Below are 20934 nucleotides of genomic sequence, written 5' to 3'. Positions count from 1 at the left end.
AGTTTTTTTCTTTCTTGAAAATATATTAATAATATCTAAATATTTTTTTCAATATTTTAAAAAAAATCCATCCTAGCACGGCTAAATGATCTACTACTAAACTGTTGATATGGGTACATAAAATGGGGGAAAAAAACCTGTAGTATGGGCTGAGATTTTGAAATCTATGCATTTTTCCCCTTTGCATGCAAAATAGTAACATAAAATCAACCAACAGAACACTATATATCTTATCAAGGAATCAATATGAAGGTATTAATTTCAGAGATCAGATCCCAATCCACCAATATGTGTATTATTACAATTATTTTTTTTATTTGATGATAAAAATATTTTCAAATCGAATGCACTAAAATCACAGTCATTGCTAAAATAAATAAATAAATAAATAAAAATACACAAACAGGTGTGTGCATATTCTAAAGGCCTGTTTGTTTTTGCGTTTCAAAAGCGTTTTTGATAAAATTTGAAAATTTTTTATTTTTTTATTAACTTCAAATTAATATGTTTTTAGTGTTTTCAAATCATTTTGATGTGCTGATGTCAAAAATGATTTTTTTAAAAAAAAATCATTGGCATGTATTTTGACACGAAAAACTATTTGAAAAGCAACCGCAACCACACTGCCAAACAAACCCTAAGTGGGCATAAAGTCAATCACTATGACTGTAGCCCAGGTGTAGAGTCCTCATGGTTTGTGGGCCTTAGTCCTCTTCAATTTGATTATGATCTGTTAGTCATTGGGCTATAGCGAGATAGATGTATTTGGTCTCCATCAATTTAATTGGATCAATTATTATAATAAGGATATTTAGTATTGTTGTAATGATTTTTTAAAAATGTTTTTTATTTAAAATTTTATTAAAATAATATTTTTTTAATTTTTAAAAATTTATTTTTAATATTAGTACATTAAAATTATTTAAAAATATAAAAAAATTAATCTAAAGAAAAAAAAACAAATTAAAAAAAAGGGCATTCAAAATGATAAACATGTTTTTATTTCATTGCTATGATTGCTTTAGTTGGAAAATCTAATGGTTTTTATTTCATTGCTATGATTGCTTTACTTGTCATTGTTTTAAATTCTAGGATTTACTTCTCGTTACATGTCCTCGCGTATACAAAATGTATTAAGAAAATATGCAATTAAATTAAAGATTAATTTCATGAATAGAATTTAAGGTTATAGTCAAAAAATTAAAATAATAGAGAACAAAATAAACAAGAAAAAAACATAGTTTTTTTTTTCATTTTCAGATTAAAAACTTCATTTTGGTCACTAGAGTTTAATTAAGTCTACACATTATTTGGTCTCTATTATTTTAGAGTTTTATATTTCGATACATAACTTCATTTTTATTACATTTTAATCCTTGAAAGCTAAGAAATGAGATATAATCTTTGGAAAAGAAAGGGGAGAGGTAAAGCTCTTGAAACTAAATTTCAGCCACCACCAACAATGATTTTGATGTCTATGTTTTCAATGATTTTGATGTCTATGTTTTGTCTTTAAAAGAATAACTCAATAAATATAGTTTATACCTCAAAGATGTGAGAAAAAATAGTTCGGAACTCAAAAAGATTTTTTTTAGTTTTCTAAATTTGTAGGCCAATTATAATGTGTTTTATAATTATAATGTTCTTAGATGTATATATAATTTTTTTTTCTTTTCTATTTTTGGATTTAAAAAGGATTGAAATCTTTGTTTTGTAAGTCTATAAACTTGGATTTCAAAGCTATCTTAATGCATGTTTGATATGTTTGATAGTGTGCGGTTGGTCATATTACCAAACAAAGCTTTAGTGTAGATTATATGCAAACAAACCTCACTTCAAATAAATAAATAAATAAACCATCTTAAAAAAAAAACAAGAGGTGTCGGTCATTTACTGCAGCATGTGAGAGTTTTTATTGTGGATTCACACAATGAAAGCCGGATTTTTTTTTCATTTTGATCCCTCAATTTGTTTTCTTCTCATTTGGTCCTCTAACATTGTGTTAATCTGAAATTGATTTTTATAGGTTATTTTTATTTTAGTGTATGGGAACCTCGTGGTGTCGAGGGGAATACTTTGTTGCTCGATTGATACTTGGTTTCGCAAAATCAAAATCAGTTTCATCGATTTAAAAGAATTGGAGATCTGAGGATCAAAATTAAAAAATCAAACAAATCTTCAATCTTTTTAATTTGCTAACATCAAGGACTGACTGCACGATCAAGGAAAGATTTTGTTTCCGGTCACTAAACTTTTTTTTATTTATTTAATCCCCTCACATTGACTTTTTTGGGATTTGACTTGGTTATTTATTTTTGTTACCTAGATATGGGGTTCTCGTAATGTCAATGGAAATTTTTGACACTCGGTTTGGAAAAATAAAATAAAATAATATTGATGTGAAACAATTGAATGTTAGGGGACCAAAATTAAAAGTATAATAAATATGGTGGACTAAAGTAAAAGGGTAGTGCAAATTGGATGACGTGTGTGTTACAGATGCCAGCACGTGGAGGCTTGCCTTCGTGTTCTTGCAACTTGTGCGGCTACCTTTGGTGGCAGAACACCTCCATTAGCAATTGTATTGGAAGCGAAGCAACAAGATCTTCTTGTTGGAACAGTGCGTGGAGTGGTTGGTGGCGCGCGAAGACCCATTTTTCTTTTTTCCTTCTCTTATCTCTTTTTTGTATCCTTTCCTTGAAATTTATGATGCTCTATCAAAAAACAAAATTGTCTTGTCATTTTTTTATTTCAAATTTGATCTTTATTTTTTTATTTATATTTTTTTTGTTTTAGGTCCTTATTTAGAGTTGATTTTTTTTTAATTTCATCATTCGATATTAAATTGGTTAGGAATTGGGCTTCATGATTTTTTTATGAGGTGATCACGGTCTCATGACCTTGATTACGAGTTTGAAATATTAACCTGAATTGACATCAATCTTTTTTTAGATTTTTTTCTTACACCGATTTTCTTTTTCAGTTTCATCTTTCAACATTAGATTTTTGAAAATTAAGCTTCATGATTTTCTTCACTTTTATTTATAAGAGGTTATCTCGGTCTCGTCACTTAGGTCTTTGGTTTGACGGGTTAGCTCTGGTGACTCGGGTATATTTTTGAGTTGTTTTTTTAAGAATAAATATTTTTTTTATTTTATCCTTTAGCATTGGGTCAATTTAAGAATTGAGTTTTATAGTTTTTTCCTGTTTTTCCTTCTATTAGGTTTCTTGTTCGCATGAGTCAGCTCGCGGGGTTTGGTGGTCTTGCTCAGGTTTACTAGTTTTTTTTATCCTTTTTTTTTAATTTTTTTTCAATACCATCCTTCTTCATTTGAATTGTTGGGAATTGATATCATAATTATTTTCAATTTGCTTTTATGAGGTTTTCTCAACCTCACGAACCGGGTCACAAGTTTGATATGCTAACTCGAGTTTGGTAGGGCAATTAATTGTTGGTGTGGCTTTGTTTTTTCTTTCTTTCTCCTTTCCCAAAAATCACAGGTTATTCTTCTTTGTTATTGATATTCCAACTTCAGTCCTTATTTTTTTGATTTATAATTTTTTATTATTAGCTTTTTTGTAAAAGTTTTATTTGTTTTCAATTTCTTTTCAATCCCAATTTGTCTTATATATTTTTTTAATTTGTTCCTTATTCTTTTGATTTTTATTTTTTTTACCTTGGTCCTTTTATATAAAAAAAAAATTTGGTTTTAAATTTCATCATTCAATCCAAATTTGTGGTATATTATTTTTCCAATTTGATCCTCATTCTTTTTAATTCTTTTTATCTTTTTGTTAAATTTGTAATTGTCCTCTAATTTATTTTTTATTTTGATTTTTATCCTTATTTTTTAAATTGCTACCTTTTATTTTGGATCCTTTTTGCGTGATTATTTTTTTTCTCCGATTTCATCATTCATCGTTTGATTTGTTTGGGATTGCGTTTCGTGGTTTTTCCATGCATGGTGCTGCCAGACTAATTAATGACTCGTTTCATGGGTTTGAAAAGTTAATGAGAGTTGACATCCTTTTTTTAGCTTATTTTTAATTATGGTTTCATCATTCGATATTAGTTTTTTTTTATAAAAAAATAGCTTTGTGATTTTCTTTGATTTCTTTTCTTATAGCCCAAGACGCGAGTTTGATGGGTTAACCTAGGTCGACCCACCTCTTATTGCCCAAGTTACATGTCTATCATATTAACTCAAGTTGACTTGCGCTAGTTTTTTTATCCTTTTTTTTTTTTATCAAATTCCATCATTCCATGCTTAATTGGCTGAAAATTTAAGAACATCGTATTCCACTCATGGAAAAAAGTTTTTTCCCCAAGTTATTGTGATTTTTTTTGTTTGTTTACTATTGTTACTTATTTTTTTTATTTGATTCAAATAAAACTAGCTTACTTGACCAATTGGGGCTATAACTCGGGTCGTAAAGTTTTCTTTTTTATTTAAAATGCGCCTGCGATACTTGAACATTGTTTTTTACAAAAAAATAATAATTCGGACCGCAACTTAGCGTAGACCCACGTCCAGTGGATCCTAAACCAAATTAAAAGAAACTAAAAGAGGTAGTGATTTCACCGTAGTATTTTTATCGTGGATCTAAACTCATTGCATGTGAATTGAAATAGTAAAATTAATGATTTTACCCTTATCAACAAAATACAATTGGCTTTGGTAGTGGGGGTATAATTGTCTTTTTTTTTGTTTTTTACACAATAAAAGAACTAATATACTCTTTGAGGCAAAAAAAAAAAAAATGCTTTGGTGGGCAGGGGCTTTTTTGACTCTTTTATTTTGAAAGCACAGTAAAATAACTACATTGCCCTTGAATTCAAACTGTCTTGAACTAGGGTCAATGTTGTTTTTTGTTATTATCGAGTCTGATGAGGGGAAATTTAGTGTTTTAGCATATATAAAATATTATTTAATGTTAAAAGGTGAGTTGCGTGTGTATATCACGCAGGCACGCGTGGAAACATCCGTACTTTTTGGGTGGTGCATATAGCGTCGTCCAATTACCAAACTCCAGCTTCAACGATGATGTTTTAATTATCACGGCAGCTCCTCCATTCTTGGGTAGCTTGTGTGGCTAAAAGATATCGGGTTTTGTACCGACAATCATTTTTTTCTTTATTCTTTCCTCTCTCCTCTCCGATTTCAGTGTCTTCCCTTGTATATTTTCAAAGCAACTCTTTAATTTGTTTTTCTTTCATATTTTGTTCATATTCTTCTTATTACTATTTGTTTTATTTTAAACAATCCATAGAATTAGAATTTTCTTTCAATTTAATCCTCATTTGTGTTCTTTCAAATCTGGTTCTCATTATTTTGATTATGATTTTTTTAATCATTCTCTTAATTGAACTATTTTTTTTAATTGCATCCATCAATATTTTTTATCATTCCCTTAATTGAACTAATTTTTCAATTGCATTCCTCAATATTTTATTATATTTTATTTTATATCAGATTTAGTTCTTGTTCTTTTAATTGTTATTTGTTTTGTTTTTAATCTCTTTTTTTTTTAACTTTCTTTTTCAATTTTATCCCTTAGCATTTTATTGATCGAGATCTTGTTGATCTGGAATTTGACCTCGTAAATTTTTTGGGTTTGCCTTCTATGGGACGATTTCAGACTTAGGACCCGTGTTACAGCTTTGAAAGATTAGTATAGGTTGACTTAGGTTTCTTTTCAAGTCTTATTTACACTTGATTTTTTTTTTTTCTGATTTCATCCTTATATGAGATTATTTTAATCTCATGTGACAGATCACAAGTTTCGCGGGTTAACCCATGTTAACTTGGGCCAATTGTTTTTGTTTTTTTTTTTCAATTTATCTGTTGTTGTTATTTATTGTTATTTATTATATTATTAAATCAACTGAAGTTATTGAATCTAATAAAATTAATAACCTAATTTTCAAATTTCTTTTATCTTTTTAAAAATACTGTCATCACTTATATATTTTTTTAACGTTAAAAAAAATTTAGTCTATCCCCATGAGATATCACAGGCTACAAATCTAAGTTAATCCCCTGGAAAAAAAAATCTCTCACTCCGGGCCTGTTTGGGAGTGTGGTTGCGGTTTTTTTTAAGTGCTTTTCATACCGAAATGCATCAAAATAATATTTTTTTATTTTTTAAAAATTATTTTTGAGATCAGCATATCAAAATGATCCAAAAATATAAAAAATTAATTTTTAACAAAAATAAAAAATTAAATTTTTTAAAAACGCGAGCTCGAAGACGATAATTCAATTAAACACAGTCATACCACTGTCTATTTTAAGGTGAGGCATATGACAAAGGAGAGTAGTTGATGAGATAGATTTTATACCTTATTTGTCTTGCACTCCTTCCATAACCAGCTCTTCAATATCTCTAACTCTCAACTTCACCACCATACAAATAAATTGGATTCAGGCATCCTCGTTACTTTGAGAATCCATCCAGATAAATAACTCAATCTATTTGATAATTCTTTTATATATACTCATATTTATTATATTCTTTAATATCTCATTTATCAGGTTTTTTTCATTTAAAATGATTGAATTGTTAAAAAATAATCTTGAATCTTATATGAACAAGAATATAGAAAAAATCTTTAAAAAATATTATTATTATTATTTTTTATATAATTTTAATGATCTTTAATGATTGAGTAGTTTTAAACTTTTTATTTCTTTAATAATTTTCTCAACCTCGTCCTACATTGGCCACGGTACAAACAACACAGTTGACAGAGGGGAGATATAAGTTTTGAGTTCGTGAATAGAATTCAGGTGTCAGCCCCAGAATACATAGAGAGAAACTAAAACAGAGAGAGAGAGAGAGAGCGCGCACAGTATCTCTCTCTATCATTTTTATTCTAATCTCTCTCTCTCTCCCCATCTACTTTTTAAACCAGAATTTCTTTTCATTCCAGGTAACTTACAGACTCCTTTATTATCTTGTGTGCTTTCCTTTCCTTTGTATTCTTTATTGAGTTCTTGATTGTGTGAATTGGGTTGTCAATCTTGGAACCTGATGGGTTGGCTTGCATGGTTTTGATGATTGGTTAGGACCCAGAAGTTGAAAGTCTTGATCTTTTTTGTTTGATCAAGATTCGGTAAACCCTATAGAGTGAGAGATAAATGGCATATGGGATTTTGATTGTTTGCATGTGACTGAAGGGAAGGGTTGGTAATTGGGTTGTGGTAACTTGATCAAGCTTTGAAAATTATTGGGTTTATCTTTTTTGAGTGATTTATGTTTAATTGAAGTGCGAGCGATGGGAGTTAAAGATTGTCAATCGTGGTGGTTAATGATAACTAGGGTTAAAAGTACTCTCTTTAGATATGTAGAATGTGGTAAGAGAGTGTTCTTTGTTCTCTCTATCTGTTGGTCAATGGAAATGTCCTAAATGTTTTTATCTGGGCAGTAGTTTAGTTTTGTATATTTGAATTTACCGTTTGATTTTCCCTTTTCTACTAATTAGCTTGGAATTGGGTGCAGGACCCAATTCCAGATAAGCTGTTTCGATGGTAGAAGCTTGGATTTTGAATTCTTCTAATTTAGAGTTTAAATTGAATTTCACTTTGTGGAGCGAAATATGAAGTAAAAATATGTCGGTAATGTCCCTTAGGACTGAGACATTACTTCTTGGAGCTTGATTTCTTTATGGCCTGAAGTTGATTTCGGTAGGAAAACACAACGCAAGTGTCTGCACATATATACACATGACATGGAATTAGAGTTGTTCGGGAAACTTGTATTCTGCTCCTGGTAACAAGAACACAACGAACTCCAAGGTGGGAATGTTACTTGGCTACTTAATGTAACGCCGGAGAATGCTTCTCCTATGATTTGCAGGCTCAACGTTCCATTAACCATCCGTATAAGTTTTCCAATTTAATTATAGAAGGTTGAGGAGGAATTGGGAAAACACAGTCATGACTGTTGTAGCAGTATTATAACACACTAACTTCTCAAATTGGAACATGATGATATGTTTCTCCTTTATGACCTCTTAAAATATTAACTAATAGCTGCAGCAGGGACTCCTGAGTAGTCATCATCATCTAGTGAGTGATATCCTACCGAGTCAGTAAATAATGGAAAGAATATCAAGAATCAGATCAATGCTGTTCATCAGGGTTGGGTGCAGGACTTGTTATGTTATTCACACATATTGTTACCATCTTTATGTGTTTTGCAAGTCTGGAGATTTTTCTGATCGTCTCATAGGACACACATGCATGGCGCTCACACACGAGCACACATGTACTCACAAAAAACAAAAAAAAAAAAACCAAAGAAAGAAAAAAAGAAAATAAAGAAAGAAGCAGAAACATTGTTTCGAGCTGTCTTGAAGTACATATTGCTTTGGCAATACGTGTATATGGTGGTGGCAGCCAAGATTTTCTTATATGCGACAATGTTCTGCTTACCTGTTTTTGTTATTTGTTCCGGCATTTCTGCTCCTTATCTCTCTATCTCTCTCTCAACAATGATGTATTATGACCACAATGAGGGGAACTTCAGTCCCTTTTATAGGCGTTAGTGCACTTATTGACTTATTGTTTCCGAAGGAGCCTTATTTATGTTACCAACATAACACTGTGACTTATCTGGTGACTTATTGTTTCCGAAGGAGCCTTATTTATGTTACCAACATAACACTGTGACTTATCTGGTTGATATACAAGCATCCTGTTGCCTCATCCCAGCAACTCCCAAACCTAATCTCCTGTATTTATTTCTTTTCCTTTCTTGTTTGTAGGTGTCCATTCATCTGACGAGAATGGGAAGTAATGTTGCTGATAAAATTCCGAAAGCTGGTGAGGCGGAAGGTTCTGAAACAAATATTGAAATAAAAATAAAAACATTGGATTCTCAAACCTATACTTTGAGAGTGGATAAACAGGTAATTTCTGGCTCCCACTGAACTGTGGCCCACGTCATTGCAGTGGGTATTTTATTGTAAACTTATCTTGTGTTATTATACTTTAGGTGATCAATGAGTTCAAATAATCAAATTACATCTTAAAGCTAGTTCTTAGGGAGCAATATGTATATCCAAGGACCGACCTTTTTCTGTTTTTATTTTTTATCTTTTTTCCACCTTTTTCAAGAGCTCCAAATTGCGTTTTGAGCATATTTCTATTGTCATAATGAGAGACAGAGAATTACTAGAATCTGAATCCTGAAAAAGACAAACAAGAAGAGGAAATTAGGTGGTCTTAACAATTACACTTAAAGCCTCTTCACCAACATAGTCAGAGGATTTCCAGTCCTTATAAATGATTTATTGTGTTGTGCCATTTATACCTGCCTAATTCCACACAGCTGACATGAAGACAACGGTCTCTAGCATCCAACTCCCTTTCCCCTCTCAAAAACTTCTCTTCATCAAGCCCTTAGGTAAAAACCTTGGAGTATTATCCAATTGTCCAACATTTTACCTACTATTCATGCAGAAAATACTGAGGAGCAGATCTCATGAGCGACCTGTCAAAAAGCAATCACAGAAGATCCTCTATTTCCCTGTGTCTTTTATACATGAAACACTGTTGAAACCTTTTTTGCCATCACTAGATTCTTAGTTGTAAGAATGTACCCTGCAATATAATCTTAATAGGGCCTGTACGCTAATATGTGAGTGAGGATTTACTAGTTGATAACTTGTACATGAATTTTGTTTGTGGAAGCCATTAATTTCATCATATTTTCACCTTTCTTGAATATCCTTGCAGATGCCAGTTCCTGCTTTGAAAGAACAGATTGCTTCTGTCACTGGTGTGCTATCAGAACAACAACGTCTAATATGCCGTGGAAAAGTTTTAAAAGATGACCAATTACTCTCTGCCTATCGTATCCTTTTTTCTTAAGATTCAAATGCAACTTCAAGTACATTATTTATCAGAAATATTGTGGACCCAAAGTGAGGAGATTGATAAAAATTTACTTCAAATTTCTGTAACAGTTTTGATGAAGGTACTTCATAAGTAGTGAACCAAAGATAGACATTTATTTCTGACAGTGAACTGTAAAGCCAGGTAGAAAAGTGGAAAGAGCTTATTAACACAATGTTGATGCAAAAGAGTTATATAGGGGCAACTTGGAGTTTGTGCATTGGCTGGTAAAAGGTTGAGTTGTGGTTGGATAGTGTTGCAGTGCTGTTCCTCACAGCTGATTCCAGCTATTCTGAAGTATAAATCCCAAGTTAGCTCACATTTTAGTTCTCCATGTCCATGAGATGTATCCTGCAATGCTAAACAATTTCATGTTTTCCATCAGCAACAGTAAATTGTAAGTCTGTGAAATACTAATATGGACATGAAATGGGAAAAAGCCTTGGCAAAAAAAGAGGTCAAAGGCATGTGGTATAAATACATATGACTGCTTGATTCTCTTCATTGGTTCTTCACTAACATATTTATAGGAGAGAGTGAATGACTTTGGACTATTTGTCTGGTTGAGAAAAGAGATCTGATGTCATATTTCAATTGATTCTAATCACACCCAAGCAAACACCCAAACTCACCTATGTATGTACTCCAAATAAGTCCACATCTGCAGTTTTTTTTTCCGAAGTAAATTGAGTTCTGCTAGTTTCTGGCAATTGCTTTTTGCGAGGGTAATTTTCTTGCTAGAAGGAAACTTACAATATGGGTGAAGCATTTGAATCAAAACATGTGTTGAATGAACTAGTTAGAATTTTACCTTTCCAAAATAAATTTGCAAATATTAGATCTTGTATGGATTGGGATCTTCATTGATTTAACCAGTAACCTTTAAACCATCCTGCATTAAACTTTTTTTTTTGTTCCAAAAGGAAAATTGATGTGTACCTGTTATTTTTTTTTACTCAATTAGCATTATTGTTTTATTATATTTAGTGTTTGGTTTGGTTTATTCACTTAACGCAAGTTAGATGTTGAAGATGGTCACACCTTGCATATGGTGGTTCGGCAACCTATACCGCAATCATCTGAGGGCCTATCCAATCATCCAGGTTTTGCTCACCTTAACATTTGCTTGCATCATTTTCTTCAACTGTACTAAGTTTGTCTCAGTAATGGGTTGCGTATTCATTAAGCTGTGGAGGACTAGTTGTGGCGGTCCAAAGGTTCCCACAGATGTCCCACAACCGGTAAATGTCAAAAACAAAAAACTGCTGCACAAGGTAATTAATGGCAATAATGGATGATTGCCCCACATAGAGTGTTTAACACGTTACATCAGCTAAAGTATGGCTTCCTGTGCTGCTTTAATTATATTACTAAAAGCTTGGTATAGTACACTAACCCCCCCCCCCCCAACTAAAAGAAAAGAAAGAAAAATCCTCGGTGCTGGACCTAAAATTTTGTAATCTTGGAAATCGAAACATCTTTTACTTGCCTCTGTGAGAACCAACTACACCTTGGTGGAAAGCAACTAGATACCGGGAAATCCATTCCTTCTGTTGAACCAATGGGATTCTGGATATAACATATTAACCTTGGAATTTAATTTCGTTGATTGCTTAATATTGTCATATGATTAATCAAAAAAGCAAGTGGTAGTGTTTTGCTGGTTCTCATTGAATGCTTATATTTTTATTGAGAAATGATGCTACAGCATAAATATAATAATAGTCACTGTCATCTATAGGAACTTAGAAATTGTTGTAGCAATACTACTTATGTTTGTGTCACACTCAAAACTTAGTGGAAGACATCCTGACTTTCTGAAATGGAATTGTATACCTTTTTTTCTTGTTTTTTTTACTATATCTTTCACGTGCTTGTAAAATGAACCAAGGATTAACACCTACATGTCAATGTTGCAGGCAATGATCCTGCATCAGGTTCAAGCCGCCACACTGGTCAGGTGGCTCCCAGTGTTGTAATAGAAACTTTTAGTGTGCCTGATCAAGGGGATGGAGTTCCTCCAGAAATCAGTAGGGTGAGGCTACAACTAGATGTTGAATGTAGCAATCTTGGATTTTCATACAGATGATGTAATCGTTCCATAACTATCTCTTAATCGATTCTTTGGAGCAGATTGTCTCTGCTGTCCTTGGATCTTTTGGGTTTTCAAATATCGAAGGTGGCAGTGAAGGGGTAGATGTTGTCAGGGTAAATATTTAAATTCTAAACTCTTGAACTAAATACAGTTTAGTTTTACTTTTGAAAATCTATTGTTGCTTTTAGGGAAGGGGGTTTTCTTCCCTCCCACTTTTCTCACTCACAGAGACAGATAAACAAAATGTTTTCAGAGTAAAATGTACAGTTTAGTTTTACTTTAGAAAATCTACTGTTGTTTTTAGGGAGGGGGGTTTTCTTCCCTCCCAAGTCCCTCCCACTTTTCTCACTCACAGAGACAGACAAACAAAATGTTTTCAGAGTAAAATGTCCAGCATTTTTGTATTTGGAAGTTATCAATCATAATCTTTTGTTTGGCTATAGATGTTAGACCTACTTTGAGATATCAAGCTAATTCATGTTTTGCCAAATTAAAAAGATGCACCTTAATGCTTTTGTAGATCTGTAAATGCACATTTATGTTTTTGGTCTTACTCTCTTTGGTTGGGATGGATGTTTAAGGAGCGTGGTATGTCAAGAACATCAGCTGCTGGTGGTAGCACGGACACAAGCCAGCTGCAATCTGAACAAACTGGCACCAGGGGCCTGTCTGACAGAGCACAAAATATTTTTGGGCTTCCATCAGCAGTTTCCTTGGGGTCAATGAATCCTCCTGTAAGTTGGAGTCCTCTTCTTACCCACCCTCTATCTTCGTTCTATAACCTGAATTCTTTGGCCTGCATATCTTATTGAAGTTTTAAATATCAGGCTCTAATTTTCTGGGTCCTTGTAGGTAATTCCTGACTCTCTGACAACATTGTCCCAATATCTGAGCCATATGAGGCGAGAATTTGATGCCATTGGTCAGTGTCTCCTTTTTGCGAAATTCTGTTGGTTAATAAATGTTGTTTTTTCAACGAGGCTGACTTGGTCATTGGATTGCAATCCTTTTCATTGACAGGCAGAGTTGGGGAAAACAATGCACAAGCAGATGCTGCACGCAGGACTGAGCAAATAGATTCTAATTCCATGTCACAATCAGGAACTGGACAAGAAAGGCTTCCGACACCTGCATCCTTGGCAGAAGTGATTCGGTCTAGTAGACAATTACTCACCGAACAAGTTGCAGAATGCTTACTTGTGTGTTATTTAACATCATTTTATCTACAAAATGTGCTTCAGTCTTCCATTATTTTTTGGCTAGCCAATTGTATACTCTGTTTTTCACCAGTGAAGTTTAGTTGCTTGTGGCCATAGGAATTGGTCATCTTCTTATTATGTTTCTTTGTTTTGTTTAATTTATAGAATTTGATTCTTTTGACCTTGAAATATTACAACATTTATCTTTCTTTTATTCATTGCCAGAACTAGAACTTGAATACATTGGATCCCCTTCCCTGTTTGTTTTGTATGTTGGCAGCAACTTGCCATGCAACTAGAGAATCAAGCAGATATTACTGATCCTGCAGTGCGACACACCACTCAGTCTAGTGCATTGAGAACCGGAGTCCAACTTCATAATTTAGGTGCTCTTCTACTTGAACTTGGACGTACAATCATGACATTACGACTAGGTCAAGCACCGGTAAGATTATATCTAATTTCCGATTTACAGCATCCTTTCATGCGTGGCATCTTCTGAGCTGTATGTGTTGCTTTGGTTTGAATATCTACAGTCTGAAGCCATTGTTAATGCTGGCCCTGCAATTTTTATCAATCAATCTGGTCCTAATCCTCTAATGGTTCAGGTCATAATCTTGACATCCTTATGAATTCTTTTTATCTGTTGTTTTTCCCCTTTTCATTTTGCTTTAAATAATGTTTTCTGCTGATCACTCCTATGCATGCAGCCCCTTCCTTTTCAACCGGGGACTAGCTTTGGTGCTATCCCTGTGGGATCCAGGCAACCGGGATCTGGTTTGGCTAATAGTACTGGTACTGGTACTGGGATTCTTCCAAGGCGAATTGATATACAAATACGAAGAGGTTATCTTCAAATTTGATGCCTCGAATTATTAATATGTATGGTTTCTTTGATGTGTGAACCTACTTATCAACTTATTTTCTTCTAACCAAAGGTTCATCAACTGCTACTCCCAACAATCGTGAGGACCGTGGTCAGACACAGCAGACTGCTGGGCTGAGAAACCCACCAACCATTTCTGGTGGTGAAAATCCTAGTAATCAAACAACTTCAAGGGTCTCAGAGGGTTCATCTTTTGCTGGGGAGGCTGTACGAGTGGTGCCTCTTAGAACCGTGGTTGCAGCCGTTCCTGGCACATTTGGCCGCCTTCCTTCTGATTCGTCTGGTAATTCTATAGGTCTGTACTATCCTGTTCTCGGAAGATTTCAACATGTAGCTTCTGGGCATGGGAATGGTGGACAAGGATCTCAAGCATCTGGTGAGCATCATGCTGCTGGGGTCCAGACTGACCAGCCGCCAACCCTTGAACCTGCTGTACACCGGCAAAACACCGAACAACGCACAAGAGATGGTAATGTGACAATACTGCAGTTCATTGAAGTTACGAGGATTACTTGGTTCATGAAAAGTTGCAAGTTTCTAGTTGTGCACATCTCTTCCAGTGCAAGCTCAGGAGGCTTGAAGGGAGATGTTATGGTTCAACTTATGTTTACATGTGTATCGGTCGGTGGTTTTACTTGTGGTGCAGCTAATGGTGGTTGATATCTTTGTCAATGCCTTGTGGCTTATGCATATTGTGTTATTTGTTTTGCCCCAACATTCTAACTGTCCCTATCCTGCATGAGGGAGGGATGGCGACTTCCACATATATTGTTCTTTCCTAGAATGCATGCCATGCTTACTATTACAGCACACACGCACCCTTCTTTGATGATTCTGATCCACACTTATGGAGATTCCAATTTGACGGCAAAACTTACCTGCCCCATCCTGATCCTCACCCTAAAAAAATGAGGAAAATAATGTGTAATTTTGTATTTTCATTTTTCAAAAGTTATTTTCTTCCATGCTTTTAGCCTGTAAAGATTTGATTGAGACCTTTGGGAATATGTTGTAAAAGGCTTGCATGGAAACGACTTCTCCAGCTCACAGTAGCATATAGAAATTCTATTCTATTGAAGTTAACATTGTGCATAATAGTCAAAGTTTTGATGGTTGCTTGCTGTATCTTGCCTTAATAGTTGATAATATGGCTCCATGACAAGAAATGAACTTATTCAACTGTTCTTTGTTGGTTGACCAACCTTTCTTTCTTCCAGGATCACTGCCACCAAATTCAAGACAAGAGCCTTCTATTTCTCGCAGTATAAGTATCAACATTCTGTCAGCTAGTGGGTCCCAAAACAACCTGGATTCTGAGCAACCTATCCCCAGCGGTATTATGCAGCTCCTGAGGACCATCTTACCTGGCGATGTCCACATGGAGGATGCCAGCTCACGATTAACAACTACTAGTTCTGTCCTTGAGACTGCAGAACCATCTACTGCTACTGCAGAAGCGGAAGCGGAAGTGGAACCAAGAGCTACTGATGAGGGGATATTTTTGTCTAATCTGCTTCGTGAGATCATGCCCCTCATATCTCAAAGTGGTGGTGCAGAACCCAATGACATACCTCCAGTAGAAGCATGCAGCTCTGGGCATCAGAGGCCTCAAGATTCTTCAACCAATGTAAGTAGCTTTTTCAGTTGCTCTTTTAATGGATCTTTTTATTTCATGCCACTTTTATTCTGGATTTCTTACTCTAGCCAATCAAATGGCTCATGAACGCTTCGGCATGATGTTGTAAATATGCTGAGCTAAATTGTCATGTGCATAGAAACATGCACAACCACAAGGCTAACCGGTGGCATGTTTGCAGGCCGAAAACTCTGGTGTTGGAACATCTCATCGCTATAGTGATACTGAACCAAGCCCACCAAATTCAAAACGCCAAAAGGTATTAGCATGTTAAAGGAATTTCATTTCATTTCTTTTCTGTGAAACCATTTCATCTTTCAGCTGTATTAATATTAACTGCAAATATGATTTTCTGAGATGCCCTAATAACTTATCAATTTTACCCATTGACTGTAGATTAGTCTCTGGTTATTCTTTTGTTTCCCTTTGTTACTTGCCTAGAAAGATAATTTTTGTGTATGATCATCCAGTATGTGATAAAAATGGGAGACAGTAAATTCTTCCGGGTAAGCCCTGTTTTGTTATATTTTTTTTAAATCTCCAATCAACTGGGCGGAACTTGTTGCACAAGATCTATGTATAATAAATAAGCACACAACACTAAGCATTGCAGAAAAGTTTTTGCCAAAGCTTTGTCAATTGCCACTTAAGCATATGGCATCTCTCTGTGTTTTCTATTGATAGCAAATGTTCTGCTGAAAATTTGCTTCGTTCTTAATAGTTCTTCAAAGTTCTTCTATAGTCAATGCTGAAACAAAAAGAATGGAATCAAATCTATTTTTTTTCATATTGGAAACATTACTGTTATATATATATTATTGATCTTGCTTTTTTACTGATGCAGACTGAGTGATTTATCTTATTATCTTTGGACAAAGGATTCAAGTGCTGAAGTTGTGATTATGATCTCAGACAGCTAAGAATAATGCGTTTCTTCTATAGGTGAATGGCGGTTGCTCTTATTTTTTCTATCCTGTGTATCATGACAATGATGGTTGGACATTTTCTCGAGTTAACTGTCAACTAGTTGAGATGGAATACTTAGTTTCCGTATTATACCATTACAGCATTGTATACTTTGGAGTCTTTATCTTCTTTAGGCAAATTAGCTTCAACTGTTTTTCACTATCTCATCACCATCTGTTTTGAGTAGTTTTACTCAATTGCTCTGGTAAGTGGTTGCTGGGAAGGTTTTCTGATATGACATTATTATTGAGAAAGTATTTAACGCGCTCGTATATTTCTTCCCATTGCTTTCATGAGACATTTATGGATCATCTTCATCTTCCCTTTGCATCCCAGATGCCGAAACTGCGATGTGTTGTCTGTTAAGGGCGGAAAATGGGTTGCTAGGGGGTTTTGAGCCTGTTAAATTTAGATTCATCAAATATCTACCTGAATGTGTATAAATTATTTTTGGTCATTCGGGTTTGGGTGATATTTGAAGTCAAAAGGATATGAGTAGTGCCTTCTTGCTCGACTCGAAACTTAACCCAAACCTGACTAAATAATCTTAAAAGTTTGAAAAATTACATTTATACCATGCATATATAAACAGAAAATTTAGGGTTTTTTTTTTTTTTTTAATGCACACTCTCCTCTTCAACCACTTCTTCTACCTTCCATGTTGTTCTCTCCTTATCACGTGATTTGCCGCAATGGAGGAAACAAGGCAAAACTTCATGTCAGAAATTAAAGGGTTATCAAGTATTGAGAGAGAAGTTAGCATTAACATTAACATTAACAAAACTATTTATAGGATTTTGCTCTTATGTCAGTGTCTTCCTCTCCCTGTGGATCCTTTTATTGAAAGATTTAATCTTACCATGGACTTCGCAGAAGCAGTAAGGTTTTGAGGGCGTTGCCAAAGGTCTTTTTGGATAGTATGGATCACTGTAGCCATACTCAACAAAGTATTGTTTCACTAATAAATCAGTGCTTTGCTTTCTTTTTCTTTTTCTTTTTTAACTATTTTTCGGGTTTAGTCTTTTTAGTTTTATTTATCAACAATCAATTTTTTTATCTAGTTTTTCTTTTTAATTTTAATTTTTATTTGGGAATTGAGTTGAATAATTTCTTTCAATTTGTTTTTTCAATAATGAACCTGCTCATATGACTTGAAATTACCACAATAGGCTTCCTAAATAAAATAATAAAAAGAGGTCATTAATAGGCATAGACAACCAGCATTTCTAATGCATTGTTATATGAATATTTTGTTTATTTATCATATTCTGTATACAATTTTTTTCTAAGAGAAACTACTCTTATAAAAACGAATAAACACATAAAAATTCTTATAAAAAGATTGTCTTAATTTGGATTTAATGATTTAAAGTTCTACTTTCCCTTCATGTTTAGCTTTTCTAATCTGTAATCACTCCGGCATTCTCCATCAGAAGTGATGTAATCACGGTCCATTATTTGTCTTCTTTTACCAGATATTGAAGCAAAACCATGAACTGTGAAGCTGATGATTGTGCAACTTAGAGCCATTAACTTGACACCTCACCTACTTTCCAATGAGTAAGAATCCCTCCAGTGAAATGTCAACACAATCAATTTAATTTTTATTCAACTTCTTATCCTTTTCGTTTTCAATATAGTATTTTTACTGCCCAGATTTCCCCATCTCATTTGTGATTTGATGTAAAATGAGAGTCAAGCATGATGGACTCCCGAAAAAGAGAGAAAGCAATCCCACATCGGAAGCAAAGAAATAATATCAAAACATTATAACCCTCATCCATCCACCTGCATTTCAGCTGAGCCAAGTAACATAGGCTTGTAACCCGAGTGGGAGCTCTAAGGTGATGGAACGTTGATTCAGCCTAGAAGGTTGGGTTCGGATCAGCTTGATTCTGGCTCGCCCGTTTCAAGCCAGGAGTCAAGCCATGGCATCCTAGTGAAGACATGGGTGTCATGGCTCCTAGAGTGGAGGGTATAGCGTGAGGCTGGTTCAACAGAGCAGCGATGACCTCCCTCTCCTGGCAGTGAAAGGATAACGGGTCGGTGCTGTCTGGATCCATATAGCTTGATGGGCTGGTCTAATGGGACCATCACTTTTTTATTTTGTTTTTTCTCTTATATTTTTAGGGCCTTTTCTTTTAATTCAGAAACTTGGTTCTTATGAAATTTAAGTGTGTTTGGTCCAACTTTTTGGGAGAAGTTAATTATTAAGAGGGTATTTAGTATTAGTACTATCCAAGTAAATATATTTCTTCTATTGCTCTCCTTTTTTTATTTCAAAATACGCACTAAATAATTTTTAATATCTATCTCATCAATAATTGTTAATAATTTAAGTATTTTTCTCACCTTTCATTAACATTAATAAATTATATAGTCTTGTAAATTATTTTTATGACCTTGTACCAAATGTCATACTAAAGAAACTACCGTGCATTACTTAATTATTATTACCAGCAAGTTTTGCTTAACTTAATTAGTCTTATTGCATTCAAACCTCTTCGGCACGTTTGGAAGGAAAAGAGAGCAAACAAAAAAGAAGATTTTAAAAAGGGAAAACGACAGCATGCCTCAAGCTTAATGGATTTTAAAAAGGAAACACACTAATTCATCATTTAATGGATCAAACTGTGACACGTCAGTCCACCATTTGACGACCCTCTTTAGGCCACGTATCAAGCAACCAAAAAGATTCCCTTGTCAACAAAATCATAAACTAATGAAAGTGGCTCCATCTTTGGCTTTGACCATGTAAAGTGCTAGAAAAAGGTTGTAATCATCATAAAAGCAATCAAGGTTTGCCCACCATTTTTTTCTTCTTCTTCTTTTTCGTTGTATTGAGATCGTGTGGTTTTGTGCTTGGAACCGCGTGTTTAAGTGTGTTTTAAAATCGTGTTTTGTTTGGTGTGTTTTTTATGGTTTTGATGATATAAAAATAATTATTTTATTGTATTTTATGAAAAGTATCATGTATTCATTGTTTTTGATAAGTATTTAAGTATCTTTGAAAAGTTCCATGTATCCTAATATCAAATATATTTAGATGTTGATTGTTTTTGCGGGGCAAAAACGCTTTTTAAAAAATTTAATTGTTTTTTATATTCTTGAATTATTTTGATGTATTTATATATTTTCAAATAAAAAATAGTATCAATATCTAATTAGCACTTGGAGTCTGTTTAAAAGTGTGGTTGTGGTTGCTTTTTAAAGTATATTTTATTCAAAAATACATTAAAATGATATTTTTTTTATTTTTTAAAAATTATTTTTGATATCAGCTTATCAAAATGTTCTGAAAACACCAAAAAATATTAATTTAAAACCAAGAAAAAAAAATTAATTTTTTTTTTTAAAACTTTCAAAATACGAAAATTAAACATGATCTTAAACCACAACACGGGAGCTAGACAGAACTCCTGCTTTCTTTCAGGACAGCATAGGGGAAATAATATCCTACTTTCTTTGTTGGGAAGAATACGTGAAGTTGCCTGTGTTCTTTCTTGTAGAAAGCCATGAATTTTGTGAGCCATTCCTTGAAAGGAGGTCTCTTTACATAGCAAAAAAGACAAGAAAGGTAGCGTAGGACGTGAACTCTTTGTTTCTTGGCATTGAATGCGAAGATCTTTTTCGCTATGAACATGAAAGATAATATTTTTTTTTCTTGTAAAGGAGAGAACGGTGTGACTCATTACCTCTTGTAGAAAGCAAAAGGGTAATCTAAAGTCATCGTCTTGCATCATCTTCCCATTTGATCAAATATCTTCTGGTTCACAAACAAACCAAATTTTCATAGCATATCATTTTCAGATCTTTCTAGCAATTATTACCCAATTAAATAAACGAAACAAAACCCCGTGATGCAACTTGTCATTAGCATGGAGAGTTAATTCTCGAAATGTTGAAATCAATTGCTCTCTTCCTATTCGACAAAAATGGCATAATTGAAAACATTTTAGTAACTTGGTTGCAATCATTAACAACCTTGATCGATGTAGCTCTTAAAAAGAAAAATTAGGTCTTTTTATATTTTTAAACATTCATAAATCTATTGGAATTATGTTTGTTTTCATGGCGTAATGTAGTAAAATGTAATTTATGTTTTACTCTAATTATATATTTAAAAATATTTAGTTAATCAATGTATATCATAATTCTACTACATAGATCTCATTAAGTTTTTTTAAAAAAAGATTAATTAAAAAAACTATAATTTATAAATTTTATTACACTTATTATTTTCAAATATA

The 20934-nt window shown here is 33.6% G+C and overlaps 1 protein-coding gene across 2 annotated transcripts; it reads left to right on the top strand.

Annotated features, from left to right (window-relative positions):
- The first annotated feature begins 6422 nt into the window (after positions 1-6422).
- On the top strand, positions 6423-16966 carry LOC18099879 (ubiquitin-like domain-containing protein CIP73). 2 transcript variants are annotated; one of them, XM_006380999.3, is made up of 16 exons: positions 6423-6934; positions 8771-8914; positions 9744-9861; positions 10925-11005; positions 11822-11937; positions 12036-12110; positions 12579-12731; positions 12850-12919; positions 13018-13196; positions 13477-13641; positions 13733-13804; positions 13907-14042; positions 14135-14551; positions 15300-15709; positions 15900-15977; positions 16563-16966. In XM_006380999.3, exons 2-16 carry the CDS (start codon positions 8792-8794, stop codon positions 16569-16571), a joined length of 2202 nt encoding a protein of 733 aa, XP_006381061.1. In that variant the 5' UTR covers positions 6423-6934; positions 8771-8791; the 3' UTR covers positions 16572-16966. The 2 variants fall into 2 exon arrangements, with proteins under 2 accessions (XP_006381061.1, XP_024459626.1); XM_024603858.2 differs by lacking the exons at positions 6423-6934; positions 8771-8914; positions 9744-9861 and adding an exon at positions 9917-10248.
- The last annotated feature ends 3968 nt before the right edge of the window (positions 16967-20934 follow it).

This window comes from Populus trichocarpa, chromosome 6 (genome assembly GCF_000002775.5).
Source record: "Populus trichocarpa isolate Nisqually-1 chromosome 6, P.trichocarpa_v4.1, whole genome shotgun sequence".
Taxonomy (NCBI): Eukaryota; Viridiplantae; Streptophyta; class Magnoliopsida; order Malpighiales; family Salicaceae; genus Populus; species Populus trichocarpa.
This window is presented reverse-complemented; position numbering and strand designations above follow the sequence as displayed.

Excerpts from the sequence above, each read along its gene's own strand:
- LOC18099879 (XM_006380999.3), top strand. The coding sequence starts at position 8,792 with ATGGGAAGTAATGTTGCTGATAAAATTCCGAAAGCTGGTGAGGCGGAA. Across the intron at positions 12,920-13,017 it reads GCGAGAATTTGATGCCATTG|GCAGAGTTGGGGAAAACAAT; the intron begins GTCAGTGTCTCC and ends TTTCATTGACAG. Across the intron at positions 13,197-13,476 it reads AAGTTGCAGAATGCTTACTT|CAACTTGCCATGCAACTAGA; the intron begins GTGTGTTATTTA and ends GTATGTTGGCAG.